Source organism: Mauremys reevesii, linkage group 5, assembly GCF_016161935.1.
Source record: "Mauremys reevesii isolate NIE-2019 linkage group 5, ASM1616193v1, whole genome shotgun sequence".
Classification (NCBI taxonomy): domain Eukaryota; kingdom Metazoa; phylum Chordata; order Testudines; family Geoemydidae; genus Mauremys; species Mauremys reevesii.
The window spans coordinates 55384166-55407051 of NC_052627.1; the positions used below are offsets into that span (position 1 = coordinate 55384166).

The following is a 22886-nucleotide window of genomic DNA, read 5'->3' on the forward strand; positions in this document are numbered from 1 at the left end:
GCTTCCATGAACTGTAAGAAACCAAGGCCCTGACTGATGACCAACTACTGAGTAAGACTTGAACAAACAAGAGTCAACAAGATTCTTGTTAGTGGTGCCCAATGGCTTCAGTAATTTGTCATCCCCTTTCCAATCTCTCACACACCTCTAACACAAAAATACCCATAGGTTTTAGTTGCCCAAATGTAAGACTGCATTTACCTGGTCAAACAGTCAACAGGCTTCAGGCCCATTTTGGCTCATTATGATCCCATGCTACCCCAGCACATGCTATAAGATAGCTCTCCTACCGGGGTAAGCATTTTGTCATTGCAGACATGTGTGTTTGGCTCAGCATGTCTGATAGCATAAGCTTTTGTGATACTGTCAGATGAGAAGGCTCACACCCCCTTATAAAAGGAAGCAGTTGGCATTGTGTTTTCTGTGACACATTTTTATTTATTACCAGTTAGGAAGAAGTTTATCCCAAATACTGACCACAACCCCTTTTGAGTATCAAAACAATGTAAAATCAGTGAAACTTCTGGTTTAAAGTATACTTTTTAATAAGTGGTAAGTTACTTTAAAAAAGGGATTAGAGTCTTAATATCAAAATACTCACAAAAAGCAGCAGTAGCAGTGGAGTTATAACGATACCCTGGAAGAAATAAAAGAACGTTTTATTAGCCAGGAAAGCAGAATCTTCTCTTTGTCATCTTAAACCCTGATGCATGGAAATATAGAAATTTTGTTAAATTAAAGTGAGGCTAAGTGATAAAGAAAGGAAAGCTTTCTCCTTTTTAGATTGAAGACTTCCTTTCTCAAAATATACACAATACAGTATAGAAGTTCAGACCAATATCTTGTGAAGATTTCCCCACCAATATGTTGTACTCTCACTTGGTTAAGCTGCCCCTCCTGTCAGGGAGACAGGTGGTTCAGTCCCACGCTGCCTAATTCATGGTCCTCTCTTGAGCAAAAGCTCCATCAGCTGTGATGAATTAGGTGTCCTGATTTTGTAATGTAAACTAATATCCCCTAGGAAATGAGCTGAGATCTCAAAACTCATTTCACTTGATTAGACTCCATGTCTCAGTGGAGGAAGGCAAGTCTTTCATCTAATTTAGTCACACAGGACCACCTCAGCTCTCCACATCCCCCAGGCAGAGACAGGCAAAAGATTTGTTTTCTTCACTGACAGGGAACAGGTTTAAGGCTCATGATTGGACAAAATACAAGATTTTAAGTTTCATGAAAGCAAATCTTAAAATGAATTGTTTGGGTTGGGAGTTAACATGACATGCTTCACTTTCATAGCTGCGAGTGGTACTTCTCCCTCACCCTCTGTCATACTTCAATATTTTCTTATGATTTAATAAAAGCAGTTTGTCATTTAATGCATATTCATTCACAAGTCCCACTTAGAACTTCTTTTGTAAACAAAGATTATTTTTCTTCCCAATATTTATCAGATTCTATTAATGAGACCCACTCACAAACTCTATATACAGTTGAACCCTGTTATGTCGCTGGCCTAGGGGTTTGCCAAACAGCGTCGAGATAACCAATGATCAAGATAAACCCCTATCCACCCCCGCACCCCCTCCCTGCCCCCTTACCGCGCTGCCTGCACGTGGCTGGATCCGGCGAAGCAGGAGGGGGAAGCGGGGCCGGGCGGCCGTGGACGGGGACCCGGAGCCGGGCAGCCAAAGAAGCGGGACCCAGTAAGCGGGGCCGGGCGGCAGGCGAAGCGGGAACCGGGTAAGCGGAGCCGGGCGGGCGGGCGGCAGGCGAAGCGGGGACCAGGTATGCGGGGCCGGGCGGGCGGGACGGGCAGGGACCGGGTATGCGGCCGGGCGGGCGGCGGCGACCGGGCGGCGGAGCCGGGCGGGCGCGGCGGGACCGGGTAAGCGGAGCCGGGCGGGCGGGCGGCAGGCGGCGGGACCAGGTATGCAGGGCCGGGCGGGCGGGGCCGGGCAGGGACCGGGTATGCGGGCCGGGCGGGCGGCGGCGGGACCGCGGCGGAGCCGGGCGGACGGGCGGGCGTGAAGCGGGACCGGTAAGCGGGCCGGGCGGGCGGGCGGCAGGCGGCGGGACCAGGTATGCGCGGGCCGGGCGGGCGGGACGGGCAGGGACCGGGTATGCGGGCTGGGTGGGCGGTGAAGCGGGACCGCGGCGGAGCCGGGCGGACGGGCGGGCGCGGCGGGACCGGGTAAGCGGGCCGGGCGGGCGGGCGGCAGGCAAAGCGGGACGGGCAGGGACCGGGTATGCGGGACGGCCGGGCGGGCGCGAACGGGCCGGGCGGGCGGCGGCGGGACCGCGGCGGAGCTGGGCGGGCGGGCGGCAGGCGGCGGGACCAGGTATGCGGGCTGGGCGGGCGGGACGGGCAGGGTCCGGGTATGCGGGACGGGCGGGCGGGACGGGCAGGGACCGGGTATGCGGGCCGGGCGGGCGGAGCCGGGCGGGACCAGGTATGCGGGCCGGGCAGGCGGGCGGGCGGGACGGGCAGGGTCCGTATGCGGGCCGGGCGGGCGGGCGCGGCAGAGCCGGGCGGACGGGCGGGCGGCGGCGGGACCGCGGCGGAGCCGGGCGGGCGGGCGGCAGGCGGGACCAGGTATGCAGGGCCGGGCGGGCGGGCCGGGCAGGGACCGGGTATGCGGGGCCGGGCGGGCGGGCGGGCGGGCGTGAAGCGGGCCGGGCGGACGGGCGGGCGGGCGGCGGGACCGCGGCGGAGCTGGGCGGGCGGGCGGCAGGCGAAGCAGGGACCAGGCGGGCGGGTACGCGGGGAACCGCGGGGCTGGGGAGCCGGGGAGCGGGCGGCCGGGGACGCGGGGAGCTGGGCGGCCAGGGACGCGGGGAGCCGGGTGTCTGGGGAACCGCGCGGCTGGGGAGCCGGGGAGCGGGCGGCTGGGGACACGGTGGGTCGGGGACGCGGGGAGCCCGGCGGCTGGGGACGCGGGGAGCGGGCGGCTGGGAAACCGCGCGGCTGGAGAGCCGGGGAGCGCGCGGCTGGGGACACGGTGGGTCGGGGACGCAGGGAGCCGGGCTCGAGATATTAGGGTTCGGCGAATCGACATAACGGATGAGAAACCCATAAGACAAAGAGGGAGTTTGGCGGTTCCACTTCTAAAACGTCGACTTAATAGGATTGGCAAGTTAACCGAGGTCGAGATAAATGGGTTCGACTGTATTTTCCAAGGGCAAGATGCCAACCCACTTATACAAATCTAGAATGATAGTTTTCCCGCCTATTCTTGGTTTCAGCCAAGTGAAAAATACAAGTTAAAAGCAGTGCTCCCTTTTTGGTAATTTTTTTTGGGTCATAATTCAGCTTTACTCTGGCTCTTCAAAGCTGTTAAAATCCAATATAAAACTCTCTCTTTATATGGTGTATTTGTATTACAGCAATGTCAACAGGCCCCAAGCAGAAGACACTATTGAACTAGACACTTATGAACAAACAGGAAGACACAGTTCTTGCTCTGAAGTGCCTTGTTTAAAACAAGATGCAACAAGTGAGAAACAACAGGAGGGGACAAAGGACAAGGGAAAGAGGAATAAGAACAGAAGGTAACAGGCTAGCTGCACTAACTTGAGAGTTGCACATTATTTTAAAGTATTTCTTGGAATAAATAAATGATATATCTAGTCTTTGATGGCTTCTCAATCTAGCCGTCATTTATCAGCTGACTTGTTTTGAGTGTACAAGCAGAGGCGGATCCTGGAAGGATGGTTTTAAAGATTACTTCAGAGATGGCATTCCCTGTGTGAGGAGCAGCGTGAAAGAAAATGCAGCAATGTTTGTGGGAGAAGTAGAGAAATGGGTGTTCAAGGATGGCAAAATCGGTGGTGCAGGAAGCAGCAGGCGGGGAGCATGGGATGTAATAAGAGCTGTGCAGATATTCTGCAAAGTAGTTGTTACAACACCTGAAATGATGGCCTATCGAGAACAACTTTATAGAGAGAATGTAAAACGGTCATTCCAGTATAACGTGCCACATAACACACTCGTAGGGTTTTATTAGCCCAGTGGTTCTCAAACTTTTGTATTGGTGACCCCTTTCACAGAGCAACCCTCTGACAGAAACCCCTGCATATAAATTAGAAATATTTTTAAATATATTTAAACACCATTATAAATGCTGGAGGCAAAGCGGGGTTAGGAGTGGAGGCTGGCAGCTCATGACCCCCCATGTAATAACCTTGTGATCCCCTGAAGGGTCCTGACCCCCAGTTTGAGAACCCCTGTATTAGACACCGTTGAGTATATGGGCTAGATCCCCCTCTTCCCCTTCTGTGTACTAACAAATACTTCGCACTGCCAAGTATCTGAAGCTTCCCTGGCATAAAGGAATCCCCAGATGGTATAAAGCTAGCATAGCCAGCTCTATGACGCCCACTTCTGGACCCAGGCACAGGGGGATTGTCTGGGGTGGAGGTGATGTACCCAAAACACTTGCACTCTAATGATTCCTCCAGTGGAACAGTTCACTGGTGTAACAAGGCTACTCTAAGGTGCTGAATTAGGGTCCGGCCAGCCCTAACATTTGGGGAGCAGAAAGGTGGCTTGTATGACTGCATGGTGAGGGGTGTCCACGACATCCCTCATCCTGGGCAGCCTGTGTGAGACAGACAGAAGGCTTGCGATGGAGCAGTGAAGTGACTGCTCTGTCCATGTGCCTGGGGTTGTACATCATCCCAAAGACAGCAGGGAGGTGGTGGGGCCACATCCCCACTCCTGTAGCAGCCTGCACATTTGACTAACTCCTCGCCATGTGTGGAGGTGCAGGTTCAGGACCATGAATCAGCTTTGGGCACATCACCTCCCACCCCAGAGAAGCCCCCTGTGTTTGGGTCCAGAAATGGGTATTACAGAGCCAGCTCTGCTGGCTTTATACCACGTGGGGATTCCCTTTTGCCAAGAGAAGTCTCATTTAGGAGGAATGTAAGAAGAGGTTAAATTACTGTCCTTCTGATGAGTCTGGGGAGGGGTGGTCCCTTCCTTTTCACTTACTCAACTATGTTCTTCAGGACAGAGCCTGTGTTTTCCTATGGGTTTGCACAACACCTAGTGTAATAGGGTCCCGATAGTGATTAGTTCCTTTGGGTGCTACCACAATACTATTGCTGCTGCTGCTGCTAATTCTAAACAGGCACAATATAAAGAAAAATTACCTCTTTTATAATAATGTAAAGGTGGACGTGGAGTTGAAATATCCCTCTACATGTCAGATTCCTGACTGACTGGTTTGTTAAAAAAGTGGCTCCTAAACTTAATTCTAGCAATTCTTAGGATAAACTTTATGACCAGCGCTGGCTGGTGACCTTAATAAACTCAGAAATGAGGTACATGTGGTCTCTACACAATCAGTATTTATAGGGTCAAATTCTGGCCTCAGTTTTAAACAATCAGTACCCAAGGAAGTTCAGAGGAGCCACCCACAATTATCTGGCCCATATTTAAGAAGAAAATAGTTATTTGATGGTAACATTTTACTTAGATAAATAGTATCAGTTCCAGCACATGCAAAGATTTAAATTAAAACTATGGACATTTCAAGCCATATATCTTTTCATTAAGCAGCTCTCCTTAAAAGTATTCGTAACCCAACAGTATATTTCTGAATCCACAGATATCACAGAATGTGAAATTAATGTGTACTAATTTAAAAGCAACTAGTAAAGATTATAGACAAAGGTTTAAGTTTAGGAGATAACACCAAAACATTGGTTCATTCTAGAATAAGCAATTCAAAGAACAATAGGAAAATGATAAGCTATTCAGTACTGTCCAATTTATATGTTACTCTACTGAAATGCTAATAGGCTGAATCAGAGATAGAAGTACTCGAAGTACAGGAGGTGAACTATAATCTTACGTTGACAGCAACAGTTACTGAATGCCACAAAGGAAACTAAAAAGGGAAATATCTCATTTCTAGTCCATTGCACACAAACACCACCAGGAAGAAAAAACTACATTTGACTACTCTTTTCCCTACCTCACTTTCTGAGCAAGTGCTGTCAAGCACATAGTGCATGGAGATAAACAGGTTGTAGATTAGCACTTCCAGCAAAATCTGAGCATCTGCCCTTGTGGATGCAAGGTCATTACACAGTTTTAGCATCCTCAAAGTTAGGATGGAATGTTAAGCTCTCTCTGTGCAGCCCATAATGGAATATAAGTTGTAAAGTGACTGCCGTTTGCTATCTGCAGAAAAACTTTCAAGAAATCCATTTACACCTCTGATGTGAAAGACTGACTGAATATATTTCAATGATTTTAGTGGGAAGGATGGGGGGAGGGAAATCACAGCCTGACCTGAAACACTGATACAAAGTACAATTCTGCATAGAATCAGTCACATTATAAACTTGTAAATGCACTTCTCTTTACAGTAAGGATCACAAAATATGTCACGGTTAAGAGAGCTAGTTATATTCTAATCTTTTTAAAACAGAGAACAGGTACAGAGAGATGCATTTTACCATATTTCCATTGCAAAGAAAATGTTCAAAAAGAGATCACATTGGTTTTCTGTATCTGCTTCCTCCAGTATAGCATTACCCCATCTTGGTTACTGGAAGAGGTTTCCTTCTCTGATGGAACATGTATCCTCAATACATGTAATCAGCTGCAAAACCGGATAGCAAGAGGAAGTAGCATAACAGATTTTACAGCCATGATGGCTAATCATTACGAAATAGGTGATGTTAATGGATATACACCACTACCTCAATATAACGCCACCCGATATAACATGAATTTGGATATAACACGGTAAAGCAGTGCTCCGGGAGGGTGGGGCTGCGCACTCCAGTGGATCAAAGCAATTTCAGTATAACACGGTTTCACCTATAACGCGGCAAGATTTTTTGGCTCCCAAAGACAGCATTAAATCGAGGTAGAGGTGTATAAGGCAGGCCAGGCTGTAGAAAGGCACTTGGTGGAAGAGGTGTAGTGCATTATTGTAGTGAGACAATGAGTCAGGCAGACTTTAGAAACCTTAGCCCACAAATTTGCTATGTCCTTTTTCATCATCATTACAGGCAGTCAGTGACACCTGTATGCGGGGACTATCAATCAACAAACTTTTCTTTGTACATAGTCTTTAATTTGTCTTCAGAAACAGCACTGGAAAGAACAAACAATTATTGGTAATCAAAGCTCTGATCCAGGAAAGCACTTAAGTATGGGTGTAGCCCCACTAACTTCAATGGGTCTACTCATACTTAAAGTTAAGCACCTGCTTAAGTGCTTTGCTGGGATGAGGTATAATAGGATTAAAAATGTAAATGCCTTGTCTCTGACCACAGCATCATTCTATTCAATGTACAGTACTGCTGAATGGTCAGTATTTCTATTAGTATGGAGTAGGTTAATGAAAACAGCTCTGTGTGGGAGCCAACTTTGTTGGCAATCTCAGCATAGACCAATGACTGAAAGAGCTTGGAAACTGAATTACTCCATCCTCACCTTTAAGAACATAAGAATGGCCACACTGGGTCAGACCAAAGGTCCATCCTGCCCAGTATCTGTCTACCGACAGCGGCCAATGCCAGGTGCCCCAGAGGGAGTGAACCTAACAGGTAATGATCAATTGATCTCTCTCCTGCCATCCATCTCCACCCTCTGACAAACAGAGGCTCGGGACACCATTCCTTACCCCTTAAATTCAATATGGAAACCAATACGCAGCTAGTGCAGAACATGAAGCACCAGCGATATGCATTGCCACTGTAAAGCACCACATACTAGGTATGCTGCCATGAACTGCACCAGCTTAAATTTCCGATTTGGCTTTAAGCACAACCCATGTCGGACTGCATGGCATAAGCCAGTCTTGAAGTGACAAAGGCATGAAACTGTAGCAAGGTCTGCACCCAAAAGAAATTAGTGCACAATCTCTTAGCTAGAAGCAAATAGTAAAAACTGTTCCTAGACACTGCAGTTATATGATCATCCAACACAGACCCCAGATTGCAATCATGAGTTACACATAGCGGGCACATACCTTCAGTTAAATGTGGAGATGTCAACCCTACCATATCTTCTGGTTCTTCCTCTAATTTATCTGCATCACATGAGTCTTATCTGGATCAAGCTTCAGGCCAGCTAACCCTCATCCATGCATTAATCTCCACTAGGCAGTGTGCCAGGGTTTCAACAACATTGTTTGAGTCAGGTGAGACAGAGACAGTGTGGGATTTTCAGAAGTGTCCTAACTTGCCACTGAAATCAGGGGTAAAAATTTTTGATTACTCTAATTTACTTATTTATTAACTCATGTCTACAAAATGCTTGGGGTTGCAAACTCTAAATTGCTAAGTTCCTAAGAGGGCTTGGGGGACGGAGGAAAACTGAGGAGGAGGATTTTGAGTGGAGTAATTAGTAAAGTATATATTACATACAAAAAACTATGTAATGAGACCCTTATTTAGGTTGCAGTCAAGCTCTTGAAAATTAAGTAATGCCAGATCATGGTTCCTTATGAGACTTTAATTCTGACCTCTTGTATGTCCGTCCTGAAAAAGGCAGGGGTCCCATGGAAAAAATTGTACATGATTGTATAATTACTGACTGTATCACAATGCAAAAGCACAAGGGGAATGAGTTAAGATTGTGTAGGCAACTCTACATCTGGCATTTTCTAATTTTTGAGTGTTAAACCATTTTTGAAAATGGTTTCAAAGACGTTAGTAAAATCATTAGTAAAAACAGTTTATGTGTGGAATGGTAGTATTAGAAGTATGTTTGAGACTACCCTTCTTGTACAACTCTTTAACACTGTTCAAAATTTATGCAGTATAGATACAAATATGCTGTCCATTGTTCCAAATCATAATTTAAATATAAAAATGGGGACGGGATTTTGGTATACTGAACCAGGTCACCAACTTCTACATTAACATTTAAATATTTCCCGCTTTCAATTGACATGCTAATTTTTTCTGCTGTATTATTTCGCAGATTAAAATCAGAATAGCTCTTTCTGATGTCTCCATTGCACCAGTCATTGCTCCCCCTTTGTAACTTCAAAGGGCCCATGCTTTTTTCTCCCTGTACATCTCTGCATTTGATGCATAATCACCTTTACTTTCCTTATTTGTTTTCCAAGTTGATTATTTTCAATATTTTCCCGAGTTACATGCTAAAACCTTTTAACATTCCCCTTTGTCAAGGTTCCTCCCCCACTCTGAACTTTAGGGTACAGATGTGGGGACCTGCATGGACACTTCTAAGCTTAATTACTAGCTTAGATCTGGTAACGCTGCCACCATCCAGAAATTTTAGTGTCTGGATCACTTTCTGTCCCCCCAAAACCTTCCCCTCCCTGGGCAGCCTTGAGAGGCTTTTTCACCAAGTTCCTGGTGAACACCGATTCAACCTCTTGGATCTTAACACAAGGAGAATTTAACCATCCCCCCTCCTTTCCCCCACCAATTCCTGGTGAGTCCAGATCCAATTCCCTTGGATCCTAACACAAGGAAAAAAATCAATCAGGTTCTTAAAAAGAAAGCTTTTAATTAAAGTAAGAAAGGTAAAAATTATCTCTGTAAAATCAGGGTGGAAAATACTTTACAGGGTAATCAGATTCATATAGCCCAGAGGAACCCCCTCTAGCCTTAGGTTCAAAGTTACAGCAAACAGAGGTAAAATCCTCTCAGGAAAAAGGAACATTTACAAGTTGAGAAAACAAAAATAAGACTAACACACCTTGCCTGGCTATTACTTACAAGTTTGAAACATGAGAGACTGATTCAGAAAGATTTGGAGAGCCTGGATTGATGTCTGATCCCTCTTAGTCCCAAGAGCTAACAACCCCCAAAACAAAGAGCACAAACAAAAGACTTCCCTCCACCAAGATTTGAAAGTATCTTGTCCCCTTATTGGTCCTCTGGTCAGGTGTCAGCCAGGTTCACTGAGCTTCTTAACTCTTTACAGGTAAAAGAGACATTAACCCTTAACTATTTGTTTATGACACCCTTCCACACATTTTTTCATCAGTTATTTAAAAGGAATGTGTTTGTTGATTTTATAAACAATCAGTTTTGTTTTTGGAGTTAAGGGTAAAACATTTAACTTATTTGCATATCATACTGTTTTATTCCAAAAGATTACGATGAACAAAGGGAAAAATAAAAGCTTTATGAACTGGCAACTTTTAGGGTACTAAGTTGATCCAACTCCTCCACAATTAATATATAAGAATGTGAATACATGTGTGAATTGAATTTTATGCTCTTTTAAAAAATTAATATGCATGTAGTTTTCTGCAAAGACTACAGCGATAAACACATACTACACATTATCAGGACAACAAATTAAAAACAAATCTACATATAATGTAACTATACATTTTCCTAAATCAATTATTATTCTTTAATAAGTAGCAAGGGTAGCAAAGGTAACGGCAACATTCCAAAGAGACCGATGTTTGGATTTTAATGACTGAATTGTAAAATTAAAGGTGCAATCCCGAGACAGCCATCACTTTATTAAAGGGGACGTAATCTGCCAGGTTTAATTTCAGGCTGTGGGATTAAGCCCTGGGCAAGCAATCCCAATCAGATATTGCACAATTTTCATCCTCCGGGACAGCACATTGCGCTCTCCTCTGGGGAGGGGAGAAGATCATTAACATTACTATTCACATTGGATGCTAAAAGCACTACCAGCATTAGATGGCAGACACTGATAGTGCTTCTATCATTTAATGATGGTAACTAGTTTTAGACACTAGGAATTATTTCTCCCACCAATTACACACATGAAGCCCAACTGCAGCCACCAGGGTTGTGAGAGAAGTAAATATTTGGCCCAGAAGTGCTGCCAGCATCAACAAGATGCACTTGAAAGCATAATAGGAGAATGAAAAAATACTGTCAGTAGTCCAGGTTTACACTGGTACATTGATCAAGGGTTTGGTTTCCACCACTAAAGCCAGAAAAGAGATACAGTTTTCCTAAAATGAATGTGAAGAGAATGGTTTTAGTATGGTACACCTGCCAATGTAAGAATATAAACAAAGTACCACAGAAATTTAAAACATAATGTGCCTAGTTTCCCAGCAGAGGGCATAATCTACACTCTCAAAATCCTTTTTCTTACTTGTACAGTAATAGTTTAAAACACACACCAGTAAGAAACCTGAAGTTTAAAAATAAAGATGGAGTATCAATTTCTGTATATTTCTGAAGCTTATATTTCATTAGTGTTCTCCCACAGTCAGAATGAAACACACAAAACAAAATGCCCCAAATCTGAGTAAAAAGGGGCAGTTTCTAAGGATGAAATGGACATAATCAGTTAATATTCAAGATTGAATTTCAGACTTAGATTATTATAATAAACCAATGTAGGTCTGAAATTCAAGATCTAATATTACCAGATTGAAGCATAACACTGAGTTCGAGAATTCCAGTTTAAAAAAGAAGAGGATAAAACGTTATGCTTCAGGCAGCATGAGTATCGAGAGAGTGATTGATAGAGGCACCAATCCTATGCTGTGATGGAGCCATTTTACACAGTTCTGCTAGTGCAAAGCTGCTTAAAGTCAGCATATCCAATATAGGTGGGTCTTCCAGAAGAGTACAACCAGCATAACGGTTCCTACAGCCAGTCTATGGGATATTGCCACAGGAAAGAGGGCCTGGTTACGTTTTCCCTGCACTTTGGCTATCTCCTGTTGCCATAGTGGCACCTTGGTTCCACTGGCAGCCTGCATAAATTAGAGCATCCTTCACAAACACAGCTGGACCAGGACTGGGGTCACACTGTATATACAAACCTGCATGCACCCCTTCACTGGTTCTCCCTTGAACACCACATTAAAGTTTACATTTCTTGTCTTCACCTTCAATGCACTATACAACTCTGCCTGGCCTACATCTCTGATTCTCTCCTATCACACCCTTCACCCTGCTCTGCCTCAACACCACTTTCGTTTCCTCCTTTCTTTGTGAATTTTTTCCCTGTTCCCCCCTGTACCCTGTCAGTCCACAGTGCCAGCTCTCAACAAACCCTGTTCTTATTCAAACACATTTTCTTGTGCAGTGCCCATACAGAATGAGTTTATTATAATTATATATGGCTAGTTTAGAAACTGTATTTATGTACCAACAATCTCTGAAGTACAGTACATAGATATTCATTATGGATGAGAAAGAAAGAAACCTCTCAATTATTCCAGTGGGGCACTGCACAGGTGCAGGGGTCCACCCATGCAAAGCAGCTTGCAGGATTAGGGGTCTTTGACTGTAAATACAAGTGCTGTCTATTTCTGTGTATTGTGTATAAGTATTTAAATAATATATAACAAAACAATAAACAAAATACATTTCAAAAGATATTGCCGTAAACTACATGTACAGTATTACCTAGAAAGCTTTAGATCTGTTTTCACCATTGCTTTACAGTGTAGAAAACTGAGATGAATAGTTAAATTTTTATATATTTTAGGAGAAAAGCTTTTACTCCACTTTATAAAAAAAGTCCTCTTAATGCAGAAGAAAATTATGAACTATACCTCTACCTCGATAGAACGCTGTCATTGGGAGCCAAAAAAATCTTACCGTGTTATAGGTGAAACTGTGTTATATCAAACTTGCTTTGACCCACTGAAGTGCGCAGCCCCCCCCCCCCCCCGGAGCACTGCTTTACCGCGTTATATCTGAATTTGTGTTATATCGGGTCGCGTTATATCGGGGTAGAGGTGTATCTAAAATTCTGCTTTACTTGGAAATGTCCTGTATCACCCAATAAACCCTATTTTTAATTAATATTAGCAATATATTAAAACCAAAATGCAATTCTTAGCACCTTAATGACAAAATAATTATGTTAACATGAAATGATGGTACACTAGGTGGTGCTGTGGGACCTTCTAGAACAACCAGTTCCTCCTAAGAGAAGTTTTATGCAGTTAAATTAGTTTGATTGTTGATTCCACATTTTGAAATTTATATAAAACAGTGTTAAGTCACATCCAAGAGGCATCAAAAGCAACACAGGAATGAAAAAGATACTCCGGGGGGAAAAAAAGTGTTGGCAGATCGTCCTTTTCTGCTAAATGAAATTTAACCCTCTTCCAGAATGCTTTCTCATCTTTCCCTCCCAAATGACAGTAAACAGCGTTTTAATCTAATCATCACTGTAATTCAATCTCCATAATAATTTAAATTGTAATTCACACATATGAAACCTTTGCTTATTAGCTGTGCTTAACTAAAATGAAGGTTATCAACGGGATACCAATGAAAAAGATTTTAGCAAATTAAAGTTGTACAGTCATTTAACTTTCACTGGTGTGATAATTAGTGTGTGCATGTGTGTAAAATAAAAAACAAAAAACCTCAAACCATCCACCCCTCTTACATACACATCTCAGAGAAAAGGTTTGTGAAAAAATCATTCAACTACAAAGGAAGAAATAAGCATAATCCCAAAACTGAATCTGTTTATTTCTTTGTGAAACCTGCTCTTTATGAATGAAAAACAGTTCCAGTTACTAATCCAGTCAGAAAATGTCATCAATATATTAACCAAAGCACATTTCATTCTGCTCATCCTATTATCAAGATGTATTATATTCAGACACAAAAAAAATCCTGTTTTCCTAAAGTCAAAAATCTTAATTATGCTAAGAATGAAATACTTTACAACCCTTATGTGTAGCAGAAAATAAACTTTAACCAGATTATAGATAGAAAGGTATCATGTTATTAGAAGAACTGAAAACCTTCATTCACCAGTCCTGAGACAGGACACTATTTTAGTATTGCAAATGTCACTCGATTATTTATTATCCAGAAATATAATCTAAGATAAAGCATTAGAGCACAGATATAATTACTCTCACATTCACATGTATACATGCCATTGGATAAATCATGGAAACAGAGAATAATGGAATTTATAATTGTATGGTTACAAAAGCAGACTAGACAGTTTGTGTCAGTTTTCTCAGGAAAAGCTCTCTGAAACCAGAATAGTGCCAATGAATGGCTCAAACTAGAATATCATTAAGGAGGGGCTCACTGCAAGGTGATGAGTGCCCTCAAAACCCATTGGAGTTGATAGCACTCAGAACCTTTCAGGATCATGCCCAAAGTTTGCTAGAAAGTTAAGCCAATGCTAATTAGTTTGTGAGTGCTCAGTCCTTTTTGAGCTCACCCACATATTCTTCTTCTGCTCCACTAAGTGCTCTAAACTTCTTAACAAAATGTATGTCAAAACTCACTTGTTTGTTTTCCAGAATCTCCTATGAGGAGGAAGTTATGATTTCCTTTCATAACTGGGTAATTCACAGATTTGGAAACCTTCCCCCTCAGACCCCCCCCCCCAAACAAACAAACAAACAAACAAAACAACAACCACCCCTCAGTATGGTAATCCATATTGCTTGTGCTCTGTGCTGCCTGCCAGGCCCCAAGTCATCAATAATGAATAGAAATGTACAGCTACAGCAGTAGCCTGTGTCATGGGCTTGTCAGGGATTTCTGAAAAGGAACAAAAACACAGGTTTGCCATTTGACTGTATCTTCTTTAGCAAACACAAGACAGAAAAAAAAAAACCAAAGGGGAATTTTGGAAAGGGAAAATATGATTAACCCTCTAAGAATTAAGAACTTTCCTCACAAAACAAACAAAACTTCTTTGCTGGTATTGCAACCAATACTCTAGTAACTGTGGAATAGGCCTGGGAATCTAACAATAATAGTGTTCATTTTGAGGGGGAAAGATCAGTGTGGGTTTAGAACAATGAAAATATAAAGAGGGGTACACAAATGCATCATGGTTTATATGCAATATATTACACGGAGGAAGTAAATACACATTTCTTTTCCCAGAAAATCCAACAAATTCAGTCTTTAAAATAAAATCTTTTCTAAAGTAGAACCTTAATGTGTGTGAAAATACATAAAGCAATGAAAAGCAACAGTGTTATTAATGGATCTACAAGCGCTAATAAATTGGAGTAGCTGGTCACTGTTTTAAAATAGATTTGGCCATTTTATCTCTTGTATTTCTTTCCAATTTTCCTAAACACATTTCCATAGATGCTGTGACTGTAACATTATGAGAGTGATTATCTCATATTTTACAAACCGAACACACCAGCTGGTACACTACCAGTCTATCCCCCTGGGAGGATGGGTGGGGGATAACAAAATCTCTACAGCAGGCACACAAACTACATTTATTGAAATCCCAATGCAAAGCCAAACCTTTGTTGCTTTCTGCATCTGAGTAAATTCCAGAAGATGTCTCACACTATGTTTTCATAATGTTAACCTTAGAAGTCCCTGAGCTACTGTACTAGGTGGGTAAACATCCTCTATTTCCTGTGAGGTGCTAAACAAGGTTTAAGAAGCTACATAAGAGCTCTGGTTTCAAAGAGCTTGAAAGTAGTCTATTTTTGAATGGAATGAAAGTATAGAAACACCTACTTTTAAGTCATGTAACTGTGCATGAAGTGCAATATATTTCACTTCAAATTATGCTGCCATGCTTTCTAGGTGAAAACATGAAATGAAAACATTTGGTTTAGGAACAACTGAGTAAAATTCTCATGAAGCAGCTAAGTATGTTTTCAGTAGCCTAATCAGTGTGCTGGCCTAATGCCATCTTGTGTTGCCTTTTGTATTCCTGGTTAATTTAAGATATATTATTCAGCTAAATTCTGCATAAATTGATAAACATTTGTTTCGAATCAAGCCGACAAGTGTTGCTAATGATTTGGGCTAAGAGAAAGGGAAGAAAGCTTAGTTTCCTTATATCAGACATTAAAACAACCGGCATAAAAAGCATGAATTAGCGACTATGGCATATGAAACCAAACACCCTCCTCACCCAAATATGATTTTATTTAGATTAATTAGGTCTTTTCTCAAGTTGTAGGTCAGGATCATTTTATTAGTGAACAAATATCCTCATCCTGTCTAAAGTTTCCCAACTATTTTATAGTGGACAAATAAGCCATTTCTCAAGTCTAACTCCAAATGTATTTTAGCAAACAGGGATTAGTCTCAAACAGACTGAATGCTATTTATTTCACTAATCCTACAAACATAAAAACTGCTTCTTTCCTCTCTGCTAAGTGTTTTCTTGACTAATTAACCCACCCATCTAATATCCTGTCCAAATACAGGCCCAGCAAATTTTAAACATCCGTGTCACAGACAGCACCTTTCTGTAACAGCAATGTGCTCTCAGCAATTTGAAACACAGAGATGAAAAAGGCTATATTGCCTGCTCAATATGCACAAGTAATTTATATTACCACAAAGGAGAGATTTTCATTCACATCTGGTGAGGAACAGGCACTTAAAAAAAATCCCATTTCTTTGCCAATAATGTCATATATTTATTAAAGCAGGTAAAAAAGAACAAGATGCTGGCTATCTACCTCAAAGATGCGCATTTATGGGTATGTGCATGTCTATTTCTGACCAAATATCAATGCGGATCTCTCATTTATAATATGAATCTACATATTTCACTTGCTTATCTTTTCAAGTATATGTTGTCAAAACATAGATCATCCATTCAATCAATCCATTATATACAATAGCCTGTCCCTCACTGCAGTATCCGATATCCCTCACTTCATCTCACCAAGAAAACAGATGAACCTTGCAGCACACACTGGAAGCCAACAAAGAAGGTGTTCTGTCATACCAAAGGAGTGCGCTCCAGAAGTGAACAATGCCCTGCCACCAGCCCCTTCTCTTTTAAACCTGGCGGCTGTTAGCTCGAATACTTCCACTGGAAGGGTACATGGAGGTATCAAAGGAGAAAAGTGGTCCCTCAGCCATGTCCTGCACCATTTAGGCTATTCTATTAGGGTCTATAAATACACAGCGAGTTGTAGTTTGTTCAAGTCACTCAAAGCACAGAGATTTAGCCAGAAATGCACCACATGTTCCCCTCTCTGGGAACTGAGCTCTGAATAACTCTTATGAGGAGCTTGGCTTTGAATTTCAATTTTCTTGCCTGACTGTGCTGCTCAAACTTGCCATTAGGAGGAGCTGACATTTCCTCTACCTGATCCGAACGCTGTTCTTGTGCTTAAATGGTTTGCCCTGAAACCTGGATCTTTGATTCAATAACATAAAAGAACATTTCCAGAGGGGAAACTTGTTACTGAAAACAAAAAGAAGTCCTAGATCTAGGAGAGACTGCTTAGGCACAGCAGAGAGACTGCATGTCTTGGTGGAAGCGTATAAAGAGAAAATACTTCCCTGCAGCTCCCACAAGAAAGCTTTTTAATGAGAACTTCCAATGTCAAGATGGTGTCTTGAGCTGTAGGAGGTGCTTCCTTTCTTAAAAAAACAAAAATAAGGACACAGTGGAATGACCTGTGCTCTGGGAACTCTATCTTCCCTTTTTCAGGGCGACAGTCCTCTGTCCTGTTCCTTGCGGTGATACATGCTCTAGCCTAGCTGTCTCCTTAGTCCAGTGGTTCTCAGACTTTTGTCCTGGTGACCCCTTTCACACAGCAAGCCTCTGAGTGCGACACCCTCCCCCCCGTCTAATAAATTAAAAACACTATATATTTAACACCATTACAAATGCTGGAGGCAAAGTGGGGTTTGGGGTGGAGGCTGACAGGTCGTGACCCCCCAGTTAATAACCTCATGACCTCCTGAGGGGTCCCAACCCCCAGTTTGAGAACCCCTGTCTTAGGCCCTCCTCCAGCCCCCAGCCCCATACTTGGGGAACCCCTGTAAGGCTGAATTGCTGACAATACTGCTCTGGAGACTTTTACTTGGAGTTATCATTTGTGTGCTTACATTTCAAAAGCCACAGCCCTCTGCATACAAATCAATTAAGCTCTGCCTGCAAGCTTGGGTACACTTCTTTTGAGAGTGAATATAATTAATGAAGCAAATGACATGCAACACACACATTCTTAGCACCATATGAATTCCCCTTAGCCGGATGTATGATGCATATCCTAAGGCATTCGAGGCAAGTCTGAATTTTAGTGAGGATTCCTAGGATTTTCTAACCAAAAGGAGCATTTACTTGCATCTATCTTTGTGTTCATCACTATTCATAAACCACTTGATCCGGTCCACAGCAGACTGTAAACGCTGCAGGATCCACTGAATGAATCATATCCTTTTATCTACCTAGAGGCTACATTTTTCAGATATGGTAACAAGTTCGTGCACACTCCAAAATAATATACAATTATTTGTAGGCTAGCTTTCAAATGCACTAATTTGACTGTATTTGATATTAAAGAAATCAGGTTGTGTGACCTAATTACAATCAAGTATCATCTTTCTCCTACTGGTTGTTTCCACTTTGAAAATTACCAACATTATGTAACAGTCTTACTCAGTACTAGCGGTTAATGACTAATATTTATCCAGCAGCTGGCAGGTTTAATCCCCCCATATGTGGCACTAATTGTCCTAACACAGTGTTAGGGACCACTGTGCTTCTGGTGTTGCTCTCTTTCAGATCAGATGTAAAACACAGGTCTTGGCTACTTGCATGTGAAAAGTGCCATAGGACTTTTTACTGGGATAGAGGTTTCTGTCCCAGCAATATAGTCAAATTCTAGTTTCCTGTAGGTAACTATATCCTGCCTCTTACTATTCAAGGTGTAACTTCTGTAGGACACAGTATTATTCTTCACTTTGGGTATGTCGACACTACCCGCCGGATCAGCGGGTAGTGATCTATCTATCAAGGATCGATGTATTGTGTCTCGTCTAGACACAATACATCGATCCCTGAACGCACTCCCCGTCGACTCTGGAACTTCACCAGGGTGAGAGGTGGAAGTGGAGTTGACGGGGGAGTGGCGGCCGTAGATCCCGCGCCACGAGGACACGAAGTAAGTCAATCTAAGTCGATCTAAGATACGTCGACTTCAGCTATGCTATTCTCGTAGCTGAAGTTGCGTATCTTAGATCGATCCACCCTTTAGTGTAGACCAGGCCTTTGTGTCCTAAATTGTTCTGAAACTTTGCTGCACACTATTTAACAGTTGTCATGATTTCCCCTAGAGATGGCTGCATGACAGTGATGAGAAAAGTGACTGCTGTTATAAATACATACAGACATATAATCACACTTTTTGAAGTCACTTTTTTGAAATCTATTTAGCTGTTACACTACTTATATAAAATACATTATACAATACATAAACTTTATAAAGCGCTTTGGGACCCCCTTTGGATGAAAGGCACTCTTTAAACACCAGGCTCTTAAAATGAAAGACCCTATTTAGATGCAAAGTTATAATTAAAGCTGTGTTGTCTATAGTAAAACAAAGTGGATCAGACATGATCTATATCATAAGCCTAGTTCTATATGAAGATGAGAAAAACCAGTATGTGGGTAAAAAGAAACAGTTTAGTGTTTCCAGTTTCTTCTGTTTTTTTCCCTGATGTGAATTTGTGTATATTTTAAGACAACCATAATTTATTTTTATTAACTGTTTTACATGAAGTATTAAAAAACTGTCCCCCTTCAAAGTTGCATGCTCTGGAATGAGCTCCCAGAGAGTTTTATAATCTTTAGAAACCTAATTGATCATTCCACAAAATTTAACTGTGCAAAAATTGTTAACTTGGGGTGTTTTTGAAATATTCTATTTAAACCTGTTTTAATTTTAATATTAAATCTGCTTTACTGTTTTACCTAAAAATCAGACAGACAATTCAGGCAATTGGTAATAAAAAGCTTTGGTTGTCTGACTTCACGGAGAAAAAAACTGATTGAGTGAACATTTTTGTTCTTTACTAGGTAAAGCACTATTTTATTCTGTCTCATAACTGTAGTTTAAAAGAAGAACTCAAAACAAGAAAATGTACATGGAAGATCTCAGTAAAGATGTGGACTGAAGCTTTAGTCTATTTGGTTTCAAATTCAGACTGCTATCTTTTGGAAGAGCCAGAAGGAGAAGAAAGAAAACTGTACCCATGTGCCTGACAGCCTGAAAAGCAGAAACAGCTGCTTAAATCATGAGCTACTTGTCAAGTGGGTTTAAGAGCAAGGTGTCCAGTGTGGATTTCACAACTACAGTAGGTGTCACTGCAGTTTATGGGTGATAAAACAGAATATATTTATCAAAAAGGCATTAGTAAAAGCTCAATACATACACACACACACACACACACACCCCTTCACAACCAGTTAGAATTTATTATAATTAATTGCAGTGGAAGAGAATGGCCTACCATTTAATTCAGTTTCATGTCTAGAATAATTTAAGAATTCCTGCCCTTAATGGGCCCAACCCTGCAGGTACTGAGCATCTTCAACTCCTACAGACAAAGGGGAATTGAAAGCACTCAGCACCTTGCAGAAATGATGTGTGGCTTTAGTAATAAGGATCTGAACTAAAGTTTAGGCTCTCCACTCACATTTTTTGAATGTTGCCTATTCAGATCTAGTGACTTATGGTGCAAACAAAATATTACCACTGGCATTTTTTAAATTCCTGTCTCAACATGTTTGTTTCTTCCCTTCCCTCCCCATCTTCCTCGAGCTTACTTCTTTCAGTATTCCTCTTCTTTCCTCACTCCTCAGAATCAGTCTCCTCTAAAAAGCCATTATCCAGGATTTTACTGATAAAAGAAAGAATGCTCCACTTGTCCAAATTCCAATGGTCCCCCACGTGGATGTTATTTTGCTAGATCCAGCAAGACATCAAAACACCTCACTTTTTTTGTCATGTTTTTTCCCCTCTCCATGCCTGTAAGGCACTCTTGTTTATTGTTCAAATCAGGAAACTCCCCCAATTCTCATTACCAATAGCAATACTGAAAAATCAAAATTGAGCTTGTCTTCAATCTGTTTCCTCAGATAAGGAGCTGTGATGATGATTTGCAAACATCTGACTTGGCCATTTATCCAACAAGTATGGAGCATCAAGATGAACATTTCCGCATTTGACAAGTAATTGCCATATTAAATACTGCATATGTACATTTCTCAGAAGTTGATAGCCCATCTGTAGAGTACTTATCACAATCAGCAATAACCATTCTGGAGAAGTGACTTTTCCTTCCAAGGGTAATAACATCTGCTTACATAAAGGGATATTTTGGCACATTGTCAAGGTCTTCTTTCTTCTGCCCTGCTGTCAATGCTCTAATCAGATATGCATAGCAGCAATGCAATTCCAGCATACTGCAGGTGATTACCCTTTCCACTAAGCAGAGAACAGCACCTGAGAAACCTACAGTGTACCACACTTGTTTCTTTAGCTATCAGATTTCGTATATGCTCATTTCTAAGGAACTCACTGATACCACGAGCTACTCCTTCAATGAACACATTTAGACCCTTCCAAATGAAATGATTTTTGAGCATTCGTTCAGAGCTGAATTTAAAGGTACCTTTTAAACACTTGAATTACCAGTAAACCCTGTTCTTTCCCCCGCGCCAGTATATGATACAATAAAATACTTCCCAAATGTTTCTCTATGAGCTTTTTCATGTCTGTCTTTATACATGAAAATCATCATTTTTTTTTAAAAATCCAACTAATTATACCTGTGAGTTATTAAGACAAGTAACCTGTGCTTAAAAAAACCCCTGCTCCAATAAACGTCTATGGTCTGACAAACAGCAAAAAATACAGCTGATTTAATAAATGAGTGCTCAATCAATGATGCATTGAGGCACATGACAAAAGCAAGTCAAAATCCATTACATTCAAGAACCTCCTTTAAATTCCACTTCAGTGCACTGACCCTGTTGCTCAGTGCTAAAGACTTTACAAGGTATTTGGAAACATTCAGAAGAGCTTTTGTTTTGGCATTCACTCAGCTGCACCTCACAATTAACACTGCCAGACTCCTTTCTAATCAATTATTTATTCAGATTACTAGCATATCTTTTGAGCGCCTTAACTTCACATCAGAAGTGTGCGAAGGATGACACATGCATGTGTACTTTACAGAATAAAAGGCAGACTCTAAGCAGGTTTTAACGCTAAATGAGAACAAGGCTAAAAGAAGTGAAATCAACACTTTTAGTCAAAGTTGAGCTTCAGGCGAGCTGCAGGCAGTGCACAGCATGAGAGAATTTGGCTCCAGAAAGTGCCCACGTGTTGACAGCTGAATAAGAGTTTGAAGGCTTAATGGTAAGAAATGTTCTGTCAATGATAATGTTACACTTTACTTTATTTACTGGATTTGTTACTCTTCTCAACAGTTCTGACAATCAGTGACAAGTTCTATCTGAGAGGGTTTTATCATTAATTATCAAAATGCATTTATTACAGGTGCCATAGCTAACATTTATCCCAGTCACAATGAAAAAAGGAGGAAATCATTTTGAACGGAAACCTAGAAGCAAAACTGTGCTAGAAATTTAAGGATGCAGGAAGTCTGGAATAATGCCCAGATTAAAAAAATGATACCAACTAATTGGTGCTTTTTCCTGCGTAACTATTAATACAATATATTTATGAGGCAAGTTATTAATGTGAATTGTGGTAGAACCTACGGCTCCAATGTACTAAGCACTGTATTTACATAATGAAAAGATTGGTCACATTGGGGCAGGAACTGAGACAATAAACAGATGAGGATAATGGCAGGAAACAGTGAGACTATTATGATTAGTTTAATAAGCAGTCTCCACACATTAAAGCCTTGATCCTACAAACACTTATGCACATTCTTCACTAAACTTCACTAGGACATTGCATAAAGCTAAGCACATGCATAAGTAGGATGAGGGCCTCGCTGCTTAGTCATTATCAAGTTTTTGGTACATATATTGACACAGATGAGTACTAAGGAGAGATTTGTAGGAAGATAATGTAAGGTAAAATTTTCAAAGGTGCCTAAGTCCTATGGAAAGTCAATGGCACCTAACTCACTTAGGGCCAATTTTTCAAAGGTATTAGGTGCCTAAAGATGCAGAT

General features: G+C 41.8%; 1 protein-coding gene across 5 annotated transcripts in view; it reads right to left on the bottom strand.

Moving 5' to 3' along the window:
• Positions 1-22886, bottom strand: part of SLC10A7 (solute carrier family 10 member 7) — a 208803-nt gene that overhangs the window by 57163 nt on the left and 128754 nt on the right. For all 5 annotated transcript variants that reach the window (XM_039541298.1, XM_039541297.1, XM_039541299.1 and 2 more), the window contains exon 6: positions 602-637. In XM_039541298.1, the coding sequence (XP_039397232.1) occupies positions 602-637 (36 nt within the window). The remainder of the gene's footprint in view (positions 1-601; positions 638-22886) is intronic.